Here is a 21505-nt window from a genome sequence, read left to right on the forward strand (position 1 = left end):
GTTAGTTAGAAAGTACTATATTTGAAAGCTACAACTCACACTGCACCTTGGCACTGAATCACCTGATCGTGCCATACAGACACCAAGTTCGTTCCACAATCCTATTAATATGTATTTCATAATTTCCAGGAGACATAAAAACCAAGTTTGACACTTTTAAGACTTCTTACTCTTAGAAGTGTGTGACTGCATATGCAGTCTACCACTTAGAAAATTAGAGTAAAATACACTTTTCAAATTGTAGCAGAAGTATAATTTGCATTTACGGACCCTCAATATCATATATTATGTAGAATATCTAGATATCATATATTGAGCATGCTATCAACTAGATGATATGGGCAAATCATCACATTAAATTCATCTATGTAGAGAGCAGAAGTCAGCAATTCTGACACTCCATTCAACCTATAGCATGTAAAGAACTTACAGCAATTGTCCACCATCAAAACACAACTAATTTATCATCACACTTGCACCCTTCTCCCTAAATTATAAAGCCCTAACAATTCTGACTGATGATTAAAAAACACAAAATAAGCACTAAATCTACAGAAAAAAAATTGTACATGCAAATTTAGTTTAGTTTCAGCCTTAACCTTTACAGGCTAGTTTCTTCTGACACTGTACTTTTCAAAGAACTGGACAGCAATGAACAATAGCATACAAGAGGAATGCTTGATTTACTACAGTGGTCTATAATAATTACAATAGTACAGTAAGTTTGTTTTTTATAAACTGTATATTCTTGGTGTAAGTACTTACTATTTGAACTGTCCCCAACAGAGCAAGTAACTGTCCAGATTTGTCCCTGACCTTATTTTGTAAAAAGTCACCCATCCATCTTTGGGAGCAAGAGCTTTTTCTTCAAATTACCCTAGAAATAGCAGGTGCACTGTAACCCAAAACTGGAGGGAACAGAAGCAGCCCCTCTCAGAGACCATTTATTTCTCAGAGCGTGTAGCATAATTGCTAAAATCTGTACATTGCTTAAAAGTTGAGGAAAAGTTTATGTCTAACAGGGGCTTCCTAGCAACTAGTCACTGATAGACACTATATAAAATGCATTAAGAAGGGTTTGCTGGATGTCTTTGCAGGTATTATCAGGGGATTTCCTAACAGACATGTGGATGTGAACCAAAATTCTCTGACTAAGGGTATATATCCATGAACATGCTTTTAGTTAGAGAGTGGGCACACCAGAGAATGTAGAATACGGCTAATTACTACCAGAAGATTCTGCCTTCACCTCCCTCACTATCAACCACTTTTCCTAAGTTCACTCACTGCCTCGCCCTGACCCTAGGGATCCATTCACTTTCCATAGCCCAGAGAGGCTGCTGAAAAGCTGTCAAAGTAAATCTGTGCTCACTTTTTGGATAGTTTAATTTCAATGGAGCATGAAACACCCCAGGACGGTTAATAAGTTTAGCCAGGCGTGCTGTTCTCCCTAATATATTTTAATTATGCATCTGTTTTAATTGTAATCAGATTAAGTCACTGCAAAGACACAAATTGGAATTTTCCCTAATGACTATTGGAGCTTTTCATCAGTTTCTAAACACTAACAACGTTTAAAAAATAGGTAGAGCCATGCGCACAACTGTGACATTTTCCAGAAATCGATGCAGTTTCTTTGACAACACAGTTCAGGTCTCATTAGCCACCCAAACTAACCCAAACGCAGAAGACAACTTCAGTCTCTAGGGGCGTCTTCTTCCCCAATTAGCACAAAAGAATCGCTAACGTCTAATGTAAAACTCCCAAACAGAAATGAAAGCCCAGGCTTTTATAAAGTGCTGCTCCATCGATTAGTGAGAGGCGGGGGGCGGGGTGGGGGGGTGAGGGGGGGGTAGGAGAGGCCATCAGACCATCAGCAGCATTATCTTGGCTCAAAGTAAAGTACACTACACGTGAAAAGGGAAAGTTGAAACAGAGTACTATCCTCGTTCCATTATCTTGGCAACTGTCAAAGGTGTACTTCAACGTCGGGAAATAAAATTGTCCGTCCCATCAATAAACGGAAACGTTACTGGGAAGATCTATTAGGGGGCGGGGAGCGGCTTCCTTCCAACCCAGACGTAAAATCGCTCAATGCGCTTTTGCTGCACCAAGGAATACCTAAGACTTTTTATTTAATACATTCATTAAACAGTTTCCCAAATTGCTGCGATTTCCGCTAAGAAACTTCAACGTCTGCCAGCAGCCGAGAGTCAAGGGGGAGAACCTGCTGCAAACTCGGAGCCCCAGCGCGCCCGGCCGGCCCAGCGCGCCCGCGTCCCGGCGGAGCCGCTGAGGTGTGAACGTGGCCGCGTCTCCCGATTCAGGTGCCGCGCCGGTTCCTCCGAGACGCATTAGCAGCCGCGGCGCGGGAAGCTTCGAGTCCCACACACCCCCTCACCCCCTTACCTGTCATCGTAGCAGAAATCCGCACTCAGGGTGTTGAGATACAAGGCGAGCCCCAGAGCGCCGCTCACCAACTCTGCAATCATCTCTCCACTGCCTTCTCTCCGGCTCGGCTCCCAGCGCGAGGGCGGCAGCGGCAACAAAAAACAGAAGCATCAATCCCCACCTTCCGCCGCCTTCTCCTCCCAGCTTCACTTTTCCCTCGCTTCCCCGCCCTCCCTCCTCTTTCTCCCTTCCTCCCCGGGGTCCTCCCAATCCGCGGGTCTCTTCCTCCTCCTCGGCCCGTCTCCGCGGCTCCTCGGTCCTCCCCGGATGCGGGCTCACACCGCGCTCCCCATGCCCGGCGCCGGTGAGCGGCGAGCGGCGAGCGGCGTTCGGGCAACGCGCCCTCCGGCGGATGCACGGGGCCGGTCTTTCCCGCGGCTCGAGGCCCCCACCCTAACCCATGGCAATTCGGGGCGCCCTAGGTGAGGAGTGGGGGACGCGGAGGAGGTGGAAGAGTGCGGGATGGGGGCAGAGGGACCGGACCGAGCCGGGCTCGGAGACCAGCTGGAGGAAGAGAGAGAAAGAGGGGCGGGGGGGAGGGACGAGGCGAACCGCCTCCCCTCGCCGCCTCCCGGGCGCGAGGATCGGGGGCCGCTTGGGCTGACTCCGGCCGCCACGGCGGCTGCAGCTCATTCACTCTTTATTAGCTGCCTGCCAGTCCCAGCCCCTTCTCCAGTGAAGTGAGAAGCGGTGGTTGGAGACTCCAGAAGCTCCCGCGTGGGGTTCTCGGCGCTGCCCCCGCGCCTGCGTGGCCAACCCTCCTTTCCGAGTTGGCCCGCCCCTTTCCCCACCCCGCTCCCCTAAGGCTCCTCCCGCGCCACCCCCCGCTCCCGGCTGCTGGCTCCTCCCACCCACCTCCCGCCTTCTGCGTGTTTCTCTCACCCTGGGTCTCACTGTGGAGAGCCCGGGAGACCCAAGGGCGACGGCTGGGGCGCGGCCTGGCAGGGGGAGCTAGAGGGGAAGCAGACCCAGGAGGACGCGGGCCCGCGCGGCTGCTGCGCGGCGCTGCCTGGCACCCGCTGGTTCTCAGCCCCTCGCGCCGCCAGGCTTAAGTTCGGTCCGCTGGAGACTTCTGGGGACCGGGAGCGGAAGAGCAGGTTTGGCGAGTTCTGCAGCCTCGGTCGCCACAAACACGTGCGACCGCTCGCACACGCTCCTAGCGCGTGAGCCAGAAGGGGGTAGGGGGGGACCTTAAGGGGGTGAGGTCTCGGCTTCGAGCCTACCGTTGTCCCGAATGTCAATGGAAAGACGTGCGGGGAGGAAAATATTCCTGCAGTAGGATAACAAGAAAAAAACCCAAAAGAGTAAAGAAAGGCACGACATGCGGGGGGACTTTCGTTTCAGGGGGACTGTCAGGCTGACCCTGAGAACACAGAAGAGACGCCTCTACCGCCTGGTACTATAACCTAGGAAGGCGGGGAGCGAATGCTTTCCTTTCCCCCCCGGATACGGGACTGGGTGGAAGGCGTCCAACATGCTGAAATACGGTGTGGAGGAACGGCCCGTGTAGAGCGAGCTCTGGGCACTAAAGTTGCGAGACCAAAAAGGACCCCGGGCTGCCCGCCACACCCTCCTGGCTTGGCCCCTTCTGCGCGTCCAGTGGCCCTGGTGGACACGATGAACACTACTGCGGCGCCCCCTGCTGCATGGCAACCACAGTGCATGGAAAACAAACCTGTAGAGGGCTGACTTGCCCCTTGCTACCCTTCCTCCAAAGGCAGCGCCTAACCAGCAAGCTCTCCAAAACTGCTGCAAGATATTGAGCCCCTGGATGTCTTGCAGTGGCCTGAAATGCAAATACTGTGGTTTGCGCGTCTGCAAAACAAATCTCCACCTTTTCCTGATTTCGCACAGATGAAATGATGAATATTCATTACATCTATTATGCATGCAGGATAGGCCCATTTTTGTGCCATCGGAAAAAACAGAAGAAAACATACATAAAAGGGAGTTGTATCTTTAAAGGCAGCCTGAGAGCAGGAGCTGGAGGAGACACCGGGCCAAGGAGGATGCCGTCCTTCCCCCTGCTGCTGCCGGTAACCTCTGCTCACTGTTGAAAAGTTTTTAAAAATCCTATCAATTGACCTATCAAGGTCCTCTTCACAACACTTACACGATCCTAGTACACTGGAAGAAGAGCACCCCACTCCGCTATTATTATCTGAGCCACCTTTGGCCACTCAACCTCTTTGGCCATCAGTTTTCTCACCCATAAAACAGTTTTGATAATAATACCTATCTGTGGGTAGTATTATTATGAAGATTAAAGTAGTTAACTGCGAAGCACCTAGAAGAGTCCTAAGTGCAAGAGAAGTGTTCTCTATTATTATTATTACTATTATGCTCTCCAACTTCCTCCTTTCCTTTTAGTTGTTAACTAAAACTTAGATGTTTACCATCACATCCACACTACTGCTGTCCTGGTCCAAGCTACCCACATTTCCTATGTGGACTCAGTGTCCTTCTAAGTGGTCTTAATTCTACTCTTGCCATTGCACCCTCTCCCCACTCTTAATTTAAGGTATTAGACTGAAGATTTTTTTGAAAAACTACAATTTCCAAACTTAAAAATGTTCAGTGACTTTCTGTTGCACATCAAATAAAACTAATTCTCGCCATGCCCAGCAATGCCCTCATTGGCCCTGATTACCTCTCTCCCTTCACATGGAGCTCCAGCACTCTGGCAACACAGAGAGCCTTCTCTGGAATTTACCACTTTCCGTTCCTCCCACATGGAAAGTTTCTCTCCAGATCTCCTGCTCCTTATCAGCATTCAAGTCTCAGTAAGTCAGGACACATGGGATAGGGAAACTGAGACAAAGCTTTGTTATGGGAGAATTGCGTGGATTGCCCTTTGCTAGTGAGTGGGGTTGTTGGGGTACCATTGGAATAAGCATTTCCAGAGGCCTCCACGGGAGAATGAGATGTGGTAGAAAGCTTTATTTGCATGGAATTACATCCCTGGATTTCAAAAGTCCCATTTCCCTTAAACCAGTCCTGAAAGATGTGCAGCTAGGGATTCAGCAGAGCTAAAAACCAAAGCCAGTGTCCAGAGTTTCCTTTCCATGGTGGGGCACAGCATCAGACTAGTTACAATCCATCAGTCCACTGTGTGGGGTTCACATGGCCATGAGCCATGTGGGCAAGCACATGGGAGTGTGCTCCCTGCAACAACAGACAGGAGCCCAGCGTGCAAGAGAGAGCTCCTTTGTTTTGGAGTTTAAATATCAAATCTTACATTCTTGCAGTGGCCACACCTATTCTGGCCAATACTTGTTTCCAGGTGTGACTGACAAACAAGTACTTTCCCTACATCACCCAGGCTTTACGGGAGTGCATCTATTTGCCTGCCCTTTGCTCCTTTCTTCTTAGTAACTGGGTTCATTACAATTATATCAGCTAAACAAACTGACAAAACAATTTACATCAGATACAGAAGGTCACCTCCTAAGAAATAACATCTAGGCCTCAGTTATATTTCAGCTCCCGGCCCAAAAAAGCAGCAAAATCAGGTGGGCGACACCAGAACCAGCTGCAATGACTAAAGACCCCCTGCCCTGACACTGATCAATCACTAGAGACCATGACCCTCAAGGAGCACATCTAGAAAGCTGATGAATATTCTGCTGAAACCCTCCCCTGAGACCTCCCCTAAGATTCCTGCCTGCAAAAAAGAGTTAAAAGCCTCAAGACAAAGGACCCAGCATGCTCTGTCCCTCTGGGGAGCAGCCCCTGCCATTCTCTTTCCCCTCTTCTTTCCCTATTTCTTCCGCCACAGGCATGCATCTCCTAAACTCTAAGGGATCCCATGAGACTTGCAAGCAGGGGAGCAACGGGCAGTGGCAACTCATCCCAGGTTAACCCCTGAACCTGTTGCCAAGGTCCCCTTTTCTCTGACTGCCCAGAGCACTAAGGCAGCCCAGTCTAGGCTCTCCTGTTGCTTCTTCTATGCTAAGCCCTTTCTTGTTTTACTGTCCCCAGTTTTAATAACCATTCCTTCATAGTCACCTGGATTCGTGTTGTGAATTTTTTCCTGCACAAAGTCAAGAACTCACAAGCTACCAGCTGGCCCTAGGCTGACCCACCAAGGGCCAGGTCCTGTTTCTGGTAACGTTAGTTCAAATGTCATCAGCTCAGAAAGGCTTTCCCAACCAGCAGGTTATAAAGTAGCTTCCCCCCAATCTCTATCCCATCACCCTGTGTTAATTTCTTCAGAGTATGCATTGTATCTGGAATCACCACTAGAATGGCTGCTCTAAGAGGGCAGGAATTTGTCAGTCTTGTTTTCCACATAATACCCAGACCCTTTAACATCTGGACAGGTAGAAGAAACTAAAAATATGAAACAGCCCTGCTGGGTGTGGCTCAGCGATTGAGCATTGACCTAGGATCCGGGAGATCAAGGTATGATTCCCAGTCAGGGTGCATGCCCAGGTTGCGGGTTCGATCCCCAGTCAGGGGTGTGCAGGAGGCAGCCGATCAATGACAACTCTCTCATCATTAATGTTTCTATCTCTCCTCTCCCTTCCTCTCTCTGAAACAAACAAATATTTTTTAAAAAACAAAACAAATGGAAAAAAAGTTGACTAAATGAACAAATACATGTGCTTTGTATAACAACTGAAAATCCACAAATTCTCATCATGAGAGAATAAACTGATTTTTTTGTCAGTACTAAAGATAGTGAAGAATTAACAAAGGAGAGAGGAAGGAGGTAGGTTAAAAATTCTGAAGAATGCATCAATTCTGCAGGGAAACGTGGTGGGGAGTCACAGAGACAGCTCTCTTCAATAATTAAGAGGACTCAGAGGGATAAAGGTATAAAGTTTGGGTTCAGTGTGCTGTAAGCTTCTAAGCATTTTCCAGAGCTGTCTCCAATAGTTTTTCAAGGCTCCAATAGTTTTAAATATTTTTTACACTCCTTCACCTCCTCCTTTCCTCTTCTCCCCACCCCCAGCTCCTCAGTATTAGAAACCTAGGAGACTGAGAAATGCCTCACAGTGGCACATCTTGCTTTCCCTGATGAATGGAAGGCCAGAAATTCGGCTGTGTTTGAGAAATCTAGTTGCTTTTAACAAATTTTCCTATTATAATTTAACATGGGTTTCAATATTCTTCCAGTGCATTAAGCCTTAGTCACTTTCAGACTGCTCTCTAAGGGCTGAGAAGCAGCCAACAACCCTGTTGGCGGGGGAAGAAATTAGATTAAAGATGTCTTTGTTATCGGTGGAAGTGGGATTCTTGGGGTACCCCTGAAAGAAGCATTTCCGGAGGCCCCCAAGGGAGGATGAGCTATGGTAGAAAGCTTCATTTTTGCGGAATTAAATCCCTGTGTTTCCAAAGTCCCATTTCCCTTAGTCCAGTCATAGAAGAAGTATAGCTGGGGTTTTAGTAAAGCTAAAAGCAAAGCCAGTGTCCAGTTTCCTTTCCATGCTGGAGCTGGGTCCAGTTCAGCATCAGGCTAGCTGCAGTCCATTAGTCCACAGTGGGTGGGCCCCACCTGACTGTGGGCCATGTGGGTGAATGCAGGGGAGCAGGAACGAAAAAGCCCCACAAGCCCAGAATCCCAGTCCCAGAGTCCCAAGAGAGCCAAGGGCATACAAGAGCAAACTCCTTTATTCAAGGAATTAAGTATCCCAAATTTCTGTGCACTTGCAGTAGCCACACCCATTCTGGCCAGCCATCTATGTTCCTAGGTGTGACTGACAGGCAGCACCTTCCCTGTCACCCCAACTTTACTGGGCATGGGTCTATCTTCCCTTTGTCCAGTTCCCTTCCCCCAGTGTTTTGTAGGGAACATGCCTATAATGGCTGGCCTTCCCTTCGCTCCTTTCCTATTCTTAATAATTAATTAGCTAATTACAACCGTATCATCTTCACTATCCTTGGACATCATATTAAATGTGGAACATTGACTTTTAGTTTAAGGTGGACTTACTCATTGTGAGACAGCTGCCTTGGTTCTTTATATATATTCTATTTAAAGCTATTGTTGCTCTCCACAGATGAAGGAAATTAGGCTGGTGGTTGGCTCGAGTTTTCTACCTTAGACACAAGAAGGGCCAAAAAAGTGCTAAGCCCTTATTTTCCTGAAGTAGATTCCACACATCTGCTACCTCACCACTTCCTCAATGAATTCTTTTTTATAGTTGCCCCGACCTACCCTGCATTTGTTCTGCATTCCCAGTCCTTTGTTGTATAATTCATACCTTTGCAGCTCCAGTTCCTTGGGGTAAAGATTTCCTTATTTGCCTAAGACATTTTTAGTTTATTGTGCAATACCATCTTCCCTGTGGGTGTTGCATAAATATTAACTAAAAATCCACATCTGGTCTTGGTCGTCATTTCTATTTGTCCTAATATAACTTCTCTTTGAACAATTCATTTGGAAAGTGTGCCAAGGGTGAAATGTGGCACATAAATTCTCCTGCTGCACAGAATGCCTTTTAAAATGCCCACAGATTTGGTTATTTATGAACAGAAGATTTGCACCTCTTTCTTGCCCTCTCAATTCTAAAATACACCGCGCCAAAGTAATTACAATCTCCCATATGTTTTGTGAAAAGGTATCCAAGAATCTCCCGCTAAAATCTTAACAGATTGACTAGGAAGCAGAAAAACACTAGCCCAGCAGGTGAAACTGCCTGTTTGGGGAGGTCAGAACAGAGCTCTCTGCTGGGGGACTCATAAGCTCTGGGCTTTGTTCAGGAAATAACCCCGCAGGGGAACAACAGCAGAGCGTGGATGAAATGTGGGTCAGGGAGCTGAAAGAGGCACGCTGGCTGCTTGGTTAACTAATGACAGTGAGTGCACTGGCTACACATGTTACATTGAGATGTTTCCCAGCATTACCATAAAATGCTGCCCTGCAGACACTACAATATGTAACATCACTTTATCCCCAAACTTGTGATCCATTAGGAATATAATTAGGACAGTGCAGCCACGGAAACAGATCCTGTCACCTCTGTCACAAACCTAGGGCTGTTAAGAGCCAGCTGCTACTAAAATAATGATCACTTTAAGAAGCTCACAGTCTCCCAGCTTCCAATTCTGAGGATATGGGGGTGGGGGAGGAGAAGAGGAGAGGGCGTGTAGAAATAACACGTTAATAACCAGATATAGATAATTGCAGAGATGTTGAGGCTAATGATAGAATTCAAAACTCAATCAAGAAAAGCATGGATGCCTCCGTGGTAGAATCCCTCTGAATATATTCACATGCACTGGTATAAACAGTGATCAAAATTATTCTAACAGCTTGAAAAATTGCACAGAATCTTGGGTAAGAGAGTTTTGATAAGCATCAGATTCTCTAGAATAAAAGATAAAGCAGAGGTTAAAGAGAAGATTAGCTTTGAGATGGACATTAGTTAAATTAACCAGCTGTTCATGAATGTTGCCTTGATGTTGGCCCAACATGGACCTGTTAAGGCGGCATCGTTCAATGGAACTTTCTGCCAAGGTGGTTTTCTATCTGTGCTCTCCAACGTAGTAGCTGTCAGCTCCTCGCGACAATTGAGCGCTTAATGTGCCTCGTGTGACTGAGGAACTGAATTTTAAATTTTGTTTAATTTTAATTAATTTAAATTTAAGTAGGGACATTGGCTAGGAGCTACTGGACTGGACTGCACGGCTGAAGCTCTCAGGGCCTCCTAGCCGGCCGCCGGCCGCTGCGCCTCAGAGGAGAGTTCATATAAAAGCCAGCTGCCTACTCCTCCCACTGCTCAAAGCTTTAGTCCCGAAACTCTTGCTCTGACCTGCACTGCACTCATGTGGAACTTCCCTTTATTTATAAAATAGCTACCAGCTATTGAACAGTTTTTTAGGTATTTGACATTTTACTGAGCACCCTGCGTTTGAAATCTCATTAATCCTCACAACAGCCCTGAGAGATAGGTGCCATTGCTATCTCTATTTTACAGGTAAGGAAATGGAGGCTCAGAGAGGTTCAGAAAATTCTCTAAGCAGTGGGGCTGACATTTGAACTTACGTCTTTTAACTCCAAAAGTCTGTGCTCCAACCACTACTCAGTATAGTCTCGTTGCCCCTTCTCTCATTCAGAAGGCCACAGCTCAGGACCTACTTTAGAAAAGGAAATTCCTGGCTGCAGCCAAGATGTTTTGATTAAATTCGTAGTCTTCCTCTTCTATCCTTCCAGATAAAATATTATGGAAGACTTTCTTCTATCACTTTTGCCTGATTTTTCCCAAATTTGGTTTAGAAACCTATAAAGCCTACACTGTAATGTACAATGGAAACCCTCCCTCATAAAATAAACACACATACAATATATATTTTTAAGAATAAATGTATTCAAATCATGTATAGACATTTTTCCTACTGTAACCTACATCATCTATTACCAGGATACTTGGGATAAGTAACATAAAACAAACTCCAACACAGTAATGAAAGTATTAATGTAAAGTACAATTTGGAAAATCAAATAAAGCATTCATAAAAGTGACAATGTTATGTCAAAAACTCCACTACAAACTTGCACTTCATAAAGCATATTTAATCCATTTATTATTCCAATGAAATGACTAGAAAGTCTATTTACAGTTTGTTCTATTAATCTAATAATAAATGACAGAAATCAATCTATTTAAAGCTTTTGCAATAGGCAATTAAGTTGTCCATTTAAATGAATAAATACCTTATAATTTGAAATACTTTACTAATAATTATAAGTGAATGACATATTTAGGGCTTTATATATAGACTTCTATCACCCTATATTTTTCTTCCCAAATGCTCTCTATTTCTCATCTCCTTTTTTTTTCATTTTCAATTTATTCTTTCATTTTCACATATTTTGCTCTGAGAAAAGCATTTCAATCTTAATGCACAAAACAACAAAGTCCCCCTAGCACATGTGAAGATCTGCCCTGAGATATATATACTAAGAAGAAAACAGGTTGTCTGCAATGGTAGATTTGAAGATAAGACATTTATTTTCTTGGCAGTCAGTTCCAGAAAGTCAGTCCTTGGACTGAACTGGACAAATGATGAGGCCATTGAATTCATCAAATGCAAGCTGAGCACCAATAGGAACGTAGGTCAGAAGCCTCTCATCCCTCTAAACCTCTTTCTTGAAGGTACTCACTGCCAGTGCTGGGCCAGGAGGCTGTGATCCACTGCCTATGATAATTTTAGCCAAGTGTCTCCCCTGATTTGTATTGCAAACATGTGACACAGGCAACCACTGATCTGCTTTCTGTCACTAGAGATGAATTTGCATTTTCTAGAAGTTTATATAAGTGGAAATAACACTATGTAATTTTTGTGGGGTTGGCTTCTTTCACTAAGCATAATTATTTTGAGATTTGTTCATGTTTTTGTTTGTATTAATAGTTTCTTTCTTTTTATCTCTGAGTAACACTCTATTTGTATCTATTCCACATTTGCAAATCAGCAGTGCTTGGAGTCCTTAGAATGCTTCAAACCTTTCTGATTTTTTTGTCCGTTTAAAAAGTTATATTGTTTGTTTTCTTCTTATTGAATTTTGAGATGTCTTTATTCAAAATACAAGTTCTTTTTTGGACATGTAATTTGCAAGCTCTTTTTCTTCGTATATCTGTCGATAAACATTCAAATTGTTTCCAGTTGGGGTACTGCAAACAAAGCTTCTATGAAAATTCATGAAAAGCCTTTGTATGGACATATGCTTTCATATCTTTTGGATAAACACCTATGAGTATGGCTGAGTCATTTGGTCTGTAGTGTTTAATATTTTAAGACACTATTCCAAAGTGGTCATACCATTTTCCATTCCCACAAGCAGCTTATGAGAGTTCCAGTTATTCCACATCCTTGCTAACATTCGATAGGATCAGACTTTTAAATATTAGACATTGTAGTAGATGTGTAGTGGTATCTCATTAGGATTTTAATTTGCATTTCCCTAATACCAGTGATGTGGAACACCTTTTCATTTGCGTGTTTTCAACCCATACATCTTCGGTGACATGACTGTTCAAATAACTTGCCCTCCTTTTTTTCTTTATTGTTGTTAGTTAGCTTCTTAAACCAACACAAATTTATGAGCTCACAGTTCTATAGTCAGAAGTCCAGCATGGCCCAACTGGCGTCTCAGTTCAAGGTCTCACTTAATGAGAATTAAGGGGCGTCACAGCTGGCCTTTCATCTGGAGGCTCTGGAGAAGAACCTACTTGCAAACTTACTCAGGTGTTGGCAGAATTCAGTTCTTTGCAGTTATAGGACCATTTCTTTGCCTTTTAAATCTTAGAGCTTCCCACCTCCATTCTCATAAGACCCCCTCCACTTGCAAATCAGCACAGTGCTTGGAATCCTCCAAATGCCTAAAATCTGACTTTTTTTTTTTTTGCCTGCTGTAAATACTGCATTGTTTCCTTCTTACTGAATTTTGAGAGTTCTTTATTTGAATACAAGTTCTTTGTTAGATATGTAATTTGAAAACATTTTTCTCTGCCTTTTCAATGGTGTTTTTCAAAGAGCAGTTCTTAATTTTGATTGAGTCCAATTTATCTTTTTTTTAAATCATGACTTTTGGTATTGTAGTTAAGAAATGTTTACCTAACCCAAGGTTACAAATATTTTCTCCTGTTTTTCTCTAAAAGTATTATAGTTTTGGGTTTTAGCATTATATCTATGATGCATTTTGATTTAGTTTTTATATTTGGGATGAGATGATTCAAAGTTATTATTTTTTTCTTTTTGTCCTTTGGATAGCCAATTGTTCCAGCACAATTTGTTAAAATGTTTGTTTTGTCCACTGAATTGCCTTTGCATCTTTATCAATTGGTATATATGTAGGTCTGCTTCTGGACATCTATTCTGTTCATTGGTCCTTTTGTCTGCATTTCTGCCAGTATCAAACTGTCTTGTTTACTGAAGCTTTTTAAGTCTTAGAGTTGGGTGGTGTAATGTTTACAACTTTGTTCTTCTTTCCCAAGTTGTTCCCTACCTCTATTTAATTACAACATTTTAAATGTATTTCCATTTGCTATCATAAGCCCTTATCATTTGGCTCTTGTTTCCTTTCACTTCTTGGTTAATTTATTCCTTAAGTTTATTTATATATGTGTGTGTGTGATTATGTATCTCTGAGCACTTACGTGTTTAAATGTGATTGTGTCTGTTCCCTGAGAGAGGTTTTCTGTATGAGAGGTAGAGTGAACATTTATGGCCTAAGATATGAGTTAATAAAATGGACAGAGCAGGATTTAGATATGCAGGTATCAACCCTTCTAACCAATATCCTTAAAATATTTGTTCAGCGTGTGTTTCTCTTTATGTTCAAAAAGAGGAATTTATTATATGCCTTGAGTGTTACACAGCACTTTGACTTAGCTGGAATTATCCCTCAAACCTGTACTGTCACATGATAACATTATCACAAGCATTCACAAGAGATAGTCGTTTTAATGGATATAGTTACAAGCTCCTTTCTGGTATTTAAAATTTCTCCTCTTTCTCACTCTCTCAATCTCTCTCTCCCTCCTCCACTACCCCTTGCATTCTTGCCAGCAAAACATTTCCCATTTATCAGTGGTTCCTGTTCAACCACCAGTTTTACTTTCGTGGCATTTCAGAACAAGACAGCATCTTTAGAAACATCTTACGGTGTTTAAACTTTAGTTAAATCACTGGTTCTCAGCAAACAGCATACATCACGTGTTCTTATAGGTTTGAACATTTCAGATGACAGCAAGTACAGACCTCAGCCTCAGGTGGCCTGACTGCTGAACGGTAGTGGCCGGGTCAGTTATTGCACCACGCCACCTACTTCACAGACCCATGCCACAGAAACATCCCAGGAGAGCTAGGCTGATTCTGATCCGAAGTGATTTTTGAGTTGCAATTCAAGGGATGATCGATCATCCTTACATCTTGCCAGTTATGAGAGGAGTCAAATGTGCTCTATATTTCCCATCTATTTCAGTTGAGATTGGCATCCGCAGTAGATCTGAGGATCCTTTCACCTGACTCTAGGTACAGGTGCCAATTCCTGTGCCCAGAGCCAGCACTATGGCTGTCCACGTGTATACCTACACCTTATTCGAATGCAGTGTTTTTCCTAATCTCTTCCCCATCTCCCTTACTGTCTGTCTTACCCACTGCCAAATTAAGTAGAGTTTCTAAAGTAGGGACAGTGAAAGAAAGGTGTTTATATTTGTTGAGCACCTACTATGTACCAGCACTGTCCCAGGTATTTTAAATACACCATGTAACAATTCTCACAATAATCTGGCGAGATGGATATTCTTATTGTCTTCTCACAAATGACAAAATTGAGGGTCAAAGACATTAACTTGCTCTCGATGGCACAGCTAATAAATGATGATTCAGGATTCTATACCATGTCTCTCTTGTTCCAAAAGTATTTTATTTTAAATCTTCTACAATGTTCATCTTATTAACAGTATTAAGAACCATTTTCAGAAGGAGATGTCTTTTTTATATTCTCTCCTTCTTTAAGGCCTTTGTAAAGTGGTGAAGAAATAGCTTTTGGGGTCTTCTGTTGTGCTCTGGTGAGATTTTTGTGGGATAATGGAATGGAAAGAGATAGACTCTGGGCCATACAAAGACAACGATGTTTAGGTTTTGCATAAACAAAAGTGTAGGCAAAGTCCAGATTGCTCCTGGATTTTTGAAGGATATGAAGAATTTGGAATATAAAGGACAGAGATACAAGTGTCAGTAAATTCCTACATGAAACACCAAGAAGCTAAAAGTCAGGCTGGGAATGGACTAACTCCTCCTGCTAGAAATTTTATCTCCCAATCTAGTGTTGAGAGACAAGCAAGGGAATGCCATGCTACACAGATGGAAATCAAGGAAGACCTTTTTTCAACTATTATGCAGATAGAGAAAAATCAGCTTTTTACTTTGAGGCCAGATGCAGGAATAAAGAATACAATATATACACAAGAATACATAAATTACATTTCCTATCTCTTCCTTTTATTAAAATTACCTCTTAAAATTTATGTTTCATAACAGAACCACCAGATAACAAAGAAGTAAAAATTGGCTATTCATCCTTGGAAAGCTTTCAAAGATGCTGGAAACAATTATTCAGTAAAAGCAATTCAAAACAAACAAAAAAAAATTATTACTAATATGTATAGATCCTTTTGAAGAATTCTAGAATTATGTAATATTCAATAAAGGACCATTCAAGCTGGAAGTGGTTGCCTGGGGCTGGGGGGAAGGGGAACTGGGAGCTGTTGGTCAATAGGTGTAGAGTTTCAGTGCAAAGTGAAAAACTTCTAGAAATCTGCTGTGCAACAATGTGCAGATCATTAACAGCACAGTACCATGCAGTTAAAAATTGTCAAGAGGGGAGATTTCATGCTATGTGTTTTTTACCGCAATTTTTTTAAAGAAGTGGTGCTGGGAAATCAACTTAAACTGATAATTCATGAGTAATTGCTGAGTACCCCTTTTTATGCCATTTCAGGTTGTTGGGTATCATTGGAATTAACTATTATTATTTACTTCTTTATGTTTTTAAGTTACCCTACTAAATATACACATTACAGCATATCTCTGTTATACCAAGATTTATTTCAGTAAACTGACTATTGGTAGAATAATTTCAGTAAAACATGAACATGTATTTAAAGGAACATTGATCTGTGGGCTATTTTTCTAACAGATATAAGCAGAAATAATATGAAACTACAGTTAAAATCAGTGTTTTCCTGAATATCAGCAAAATGAATCTTCTACCAAAACATTTCCTAGGGGAGATCATTTCCTAGCTCAGATCAGTTAGTGAAGCTGAAATATTATTTAAGATGGGACCTTTTTAGGATAAGAGTCAATAAAAATTATTTCCGTTTCCTATGATTCACAGATTGCCACTTATTATTAAAGTGTAGAGCCCCTAAAATTAAGTGGCTACTTGTCTGCTCGATTATGCTTCTCCTAAGTCATACAAAAACTAAATCTTTGGAATGGAAAAGCCAGTAAGAGCAGAATAGTACACTATAGTTGCCAGTCCCTTGAAATCCAAGTTTCAAATCCAAAACTTTTTTCTTTGAAATCTCACCCAATGTATTACTGACAGCATTTAGAATATAAAAGTGATCTAGAATTATCTCTCAGGACTTGAATGAATATACCTTATCTTTCTTTTCAGATTTTGTTTTGAGAAATGTGCATTTTCATGGACAGAGCTGATCCATGGACCAGCTTAGTCTCATAATAGAGATATGTTTTTACACTTGATGCTGAAACACAGTACACAATTTCAGCCATTCAGCATTGTCACAAAAATTATCCGTATTAAGGTAATTGCAGAGTCACAGGATTACAGCCCAAACTGACTCATAGGGAATAGCAATTTCAAGAGTCTTTAAAAAATTTTTATTGAATTTATTGGGATGACATTGGTTAATAAAATTATATAGGTTTTATGTGTACAATTCTACAACACATCATTTGTATATTGTATTGTGTGTTCAAGTCTCCTTCTATCACCATTTATTCCCCCTTTACCCTCTCCTATCTCCCCCACCCCCTTTCCTCTCTGATAATCATCATACTGTTTTCTGTGTCTATGAGGTTTTTTTCTTTACTTAATCCCCTCACCTTTTTCTTAAGATGTCTTAATATGTCTAATAAAGATTTTCCAGAATTGATTTTTCTATGTCCATTTACCTAAAATAAATTAATGAAAATGTGCATAATGTTTTAATACAAAATGTACCCCAAATGTCACCACAGTTAAAATTAAAGTAAGCTTCACCAATGTGTTGGACCTATAGATTAAAAACATAATAAATAATTTCCCCAACAATCCATGTATGCATTTAGAAAAACAGATGCCATACCATGGCACTATTTTAAAATTATTCAGCCTCTGTCTTCTTGAGGTCCACCCAATATAATCACAAATCACCTTTCCATTTAGATTCAACCTCAAACAAAACCAGAAACAATTCTCATCATGGCAGAAAATACATCTGGACCATCAGCAAGTGGAGGGAGCCTTGGGATCTCGTGCTTCCATTCCCCCCCACCATTTGCCTACTGACTCAATGCTTTCCCCTTAACCCCGGTTGTGTTGGCTGAATCTCTGTATACATCCAGACATCTGCTTTGGTTTTCTCTCATCATTTAAAAACCCATCTGGATACGGAGCTTTTCCCTGCACCCAAGCCCACTTGGCTGAGGTCCTGACATCCTGCCTAGTTCTGACAGTCTTGTCAATGAAGGCTGAGCTCTGTTACCTGGGCCCTCCCGCTACTCAAGGAGGTTCTGCTATCTATCACTTGAAACCGCAGTTCCATCCGTCTCTTGACTTTTAGCATCGCCTGATGCCTATGGACTCCTCTGGCTGTGTTCCCACCCAGCAGATTGAATCTCCTTGGATAGCCGTACCTGCTGGAATCGAGCCCAAGTTCATCAAACATCTTTGGACTCTGTATGTTGGACTGCAAGAGAATTCCCTCATGAAGTCACCAAACAGCTGGCGTAGTTGTTTGTTCCACAGTAACTGCTTTTTCACCACCCTCAACCTTCTTGTCCCAGTGTGCCGTACTCTTTATACTTTCCCATCCATGATTCTGTCAAGACTCACAAATGCAGTGTGATATTCTCAACTGTTGTGCATGGCAGCTGAAGAATGTTGTAGAATATTAAACAATTTATTTTTTAAATTTGCATTTGTAGGTCTCATAATAAAATGTGATACTGATTTTTTACATTGGCAACTACATAGACCTTGAACAGTAGGATTATAAATTGGTTGCCCGGCCGGGCGTGGCTCAGCGGTTGAGCGTCGACCTAGGATCCAGGCGATCGGAGTTCGATTCCTGGTCAGGGCACATGCCAGGGTTGCGGGCTGCAGCTGATCAATGACTCTCTCATCATTGATGTTTCTATCTCTCTCTCCCTCTCCCTTCCTTCCTCTGAAATCAATAAAGATATGTTTTAAAAATAAATAAATAAATTGGTTTATTTTTATAAAATTAATAATTTATTTAAATAATTTTGATTTAAGGTATTTATATTTACTAATTATAATTTATGTTTTTCCTTAAAATGAATATTTTAGAAGAAATATAATTTAAATGTATTTTTACATAAAATTTATATTTTTGATGACAGCATATTTAAATTTTGTGCATTTTGAATATAATTACTTATTTAGTACTTTATTTTTATTGTTGATATTAGTACAGAAATACCCATTTCCCCCTGCCCTTTGCCCACCTCCACCCAGTCGCCAGCTTCCCTTCCCTCTGGCCATCACCACATTGTGGTCTATGTCTATGGGTTGTGCATACATGCTCATTGGCTAATCCCTTCACCTTCTTTCATCCAGTACTCCCCTTCCCCCTCCACTCTGACATCTATCAGTCTGTTCCATGTATCATGCCTCTGTTTCTATTTTGTTTGTTAATTTATTTTGTTAATTAGATTCCACATATGAGTGAGATCATATGGTATTTGTCGTTCTCTGCCTGGCTTATTTCACTTAGCATAATAAGCTCCAGGTCTCTCTGTGCTGTTGCAAAGGTTAAGATTTTTCTTCTTCCTCTTCTTCCTCTTCTTCACCTTCTCCTCCTCCTCCTCCTCCTCCTTCTTCTTCTTCTTCTTCATGGCTGCATAGTACTCCATGGTGTACATGTACCACAGCTTTTTTATCCACTCATCTACTGATGGGCACTTGGGCTGTTTCCAGATCTTAGCTATTGTAAATTGTGCTGCTATGAACATAGGGGTGCATCTTTCTGATTGATGTTTTGGGTTCCTTAGGATATATTCCTAGAAGTGGGATCACTGGGTCAAATGGCAGTTCATTTTTAATTTTTTGAGGAACCTCCATACTGTTTTCCACAGTGGCTGCACCAGTCTGCATTCCCACCAGCAGTGCACCAGGGCTCCCTTTTCTCCACATCCTTGCCAGCACTTGTTTGCTGATTTATAGATGATAGCCATTCTGACAGGTGAGAGGCGATACCTCATTGTGATTTTAATTTGCATTTCTTCATGATTAGTGATATTGAGCATTTTTTCATGTCCATTGGCCATTTGTATGTCCTATTTGGAAAATGTCTACGAGGTCCTTTGCCCATTTTTTAGAACATTATCGTTATCAGGAAACATGTCAAGATCTTGGTTTTAAAAACATAATTAAGAGTTTGATGAAATGAATGAAAAAGACCCCATAAATTTTGTAGAAAACATAATGTATAAATTATAGTTGTTTGTTTTATGACTTATCAAGACATTACTAGCCCATCAACTGAACACCCAACAAGAGCAACAGTAATTAAGTTCATTCAGCTTTGGTATTTTATCAAATTCAAGTCTTATGAAAAAACATAGCTTTCTATGTTTTCTGATTTTGTTGTTATGAAAGTATATTTGTCACAGCAGAAGGAAAAAACTGTTTGCTTGATTTAAAAGGTAAATGGCATATAGGCCTCCATTTATACTCTTGCCTAGGGCTGTGTAAATGTTAGGGACAGGCCTAAGTTCCATTTTTATTTTTTTAAATCACAAGAGCTAAAATATAATGTGTACATAATATCGAGTAATAGAAATTTGTCCCTAATTTCTTCACTTTAGTTGCTGTTGCTATTTGCCTGTTTGTGTTGATGAAAGCGGAATTCTATTTTCTAGACTATCATGTATATGAGCCTCTTACTGTGTTAGATCTTTTGAACAGCTTTCTAAAGAATGTCACAGAAATATTCATTTATTTTTAGTTTGATTCTTCTGTGGAGTACAATGTGTCATATGAGAAGATTTCTCTTCATGGGTAGGTCTCCTGCACTTGAATCAAAGAAATGCTGTGACTTGTCAGAATGTGGTGCAGGTGGAGGGGTTATGTGTGCGTCATAATCTGTGTATCTTCATTTCTTGGCAGTTTTGTTGTCCAGTAGAATAAAAACTCAAGGAACAGCTGCAATCTGTTTCTTATCATCATATTTTCCAGAGAATGGAGCAAGTCCTCTTGTCATCTGTTGGCTCAGCATCCATCTATGCTGTTCGTTCTGTAAGATTTCCCTTGAGATAAAAATGTTGAAAGACAGCTTCATTCCTTTCGTGCTCCAGTTCTTTGCACAAGACCTGCTCCATAAATGCACATCATTTGAGTAGGATTGTACGTTGTCCAATTCTCAACTGATCTATTTTAAAATTTTAATTTGTAAAATAAAAATACTTTATTTAATCTTTTCACCATACTATAACCCAACTATTTTATCAGTCCTGTGATTTATCTTTTCCTGTGTATTCTGTATAAACCTGGTTTTATAATTTATGAAAATGGCTGTAAGAATAAGTGACATTTCCAGAAGATGGCATTCATCTATTGTGCAGGGCACTTCTGAGCAATCCTAAACCATGGCAAGTCATTATGAAGAAACACAGGACTGCCTGGGAGAGAGGGACGTCAGTCGAGTGGATGGCATTTATGACTTTGTGCAGTGACATGGTCCTTTCTCTGAAAAGAAGTATTAGCTGCAATATTCTGGCCACAGTCCCAGCTGGTCAGTGGTATGTTGCCTCTCTAAACCCTGCCGCTTCACTTCCATCCACTGTCCTAAGCACCTCCTATCAGGAACGGTTGTGTTGATGTGCCAGTTAAAACAGCTGTTGCATCTGATGTCTGCGAAGCCGTGATGAGGGGAGCAGAGAGATTCTCCCATATATTGCCAGTGTCGAAGTTAGAGATTTGCCAAGTAAATAAATAAATAAGTAAATTTCTTTTGAAGTACTCCCAACTGCTCCTCATTTATTTTAATATATTCCTTTACCACAACTTGTTTATTAATTTTCAAAAGGCAACCTGGTTACACTTATTTTTGAGCTTTCAAGATTTCCCAGACATTCCAATTAAAACAGACAGACTGACTCCTCTTGTTGATTACACTAAAGACTGACTGCTTTTGTCAATTGTGTTGTGTCTATAAAAACAGCACCACAAAGCCATACATTGAACACTTTCTGTGAGCATGATGCTGTGTTACCGAGCACATGATTCCTGCCTTTAGGTACACCAAAGTTTTGTTTCCAAATAGGTACTTTGATCACAAAATAA

General features: G+C 41.6%; 1 protein-coding gene across 1 annotated transcript in view; it reads right to left on the reverse strand.

The window, feature by feature from the left end:
- The window catches only part of TMTC2 (transmembrane O-mannosyltransferase targeting cadherins 2), a 373836-nt gene extending 370654 nt beyond the window's left edge, over positions 1-3182 (reverse strand). The window contains exon 1 of the mRNA XM_081130714.1: positions 2410-3182. Coding sequence (XP_080986840.1) covers positions 2410-2492 — 83 coding nt within the window. The 5' untranslated portion in view covers positions 2493-3182. The remainder of the gene's footprint in view (positions 1-2409) is intronic.
- Between the last annotated feature and the right edge of the window lie 18323 nt (positions 3183-21505).

This window comes from Miniopterus schreibersii, assembly GCF_964146895.1.
Source record: "Miniopterus schreibersii genome assembly, chromosome: 2".
NCBI lineage: Eukaryota > Metazoa > Chordata > Mammalia > Chiroptera > Miniopteridae > Miniopterus > Miniopterus schreibersii.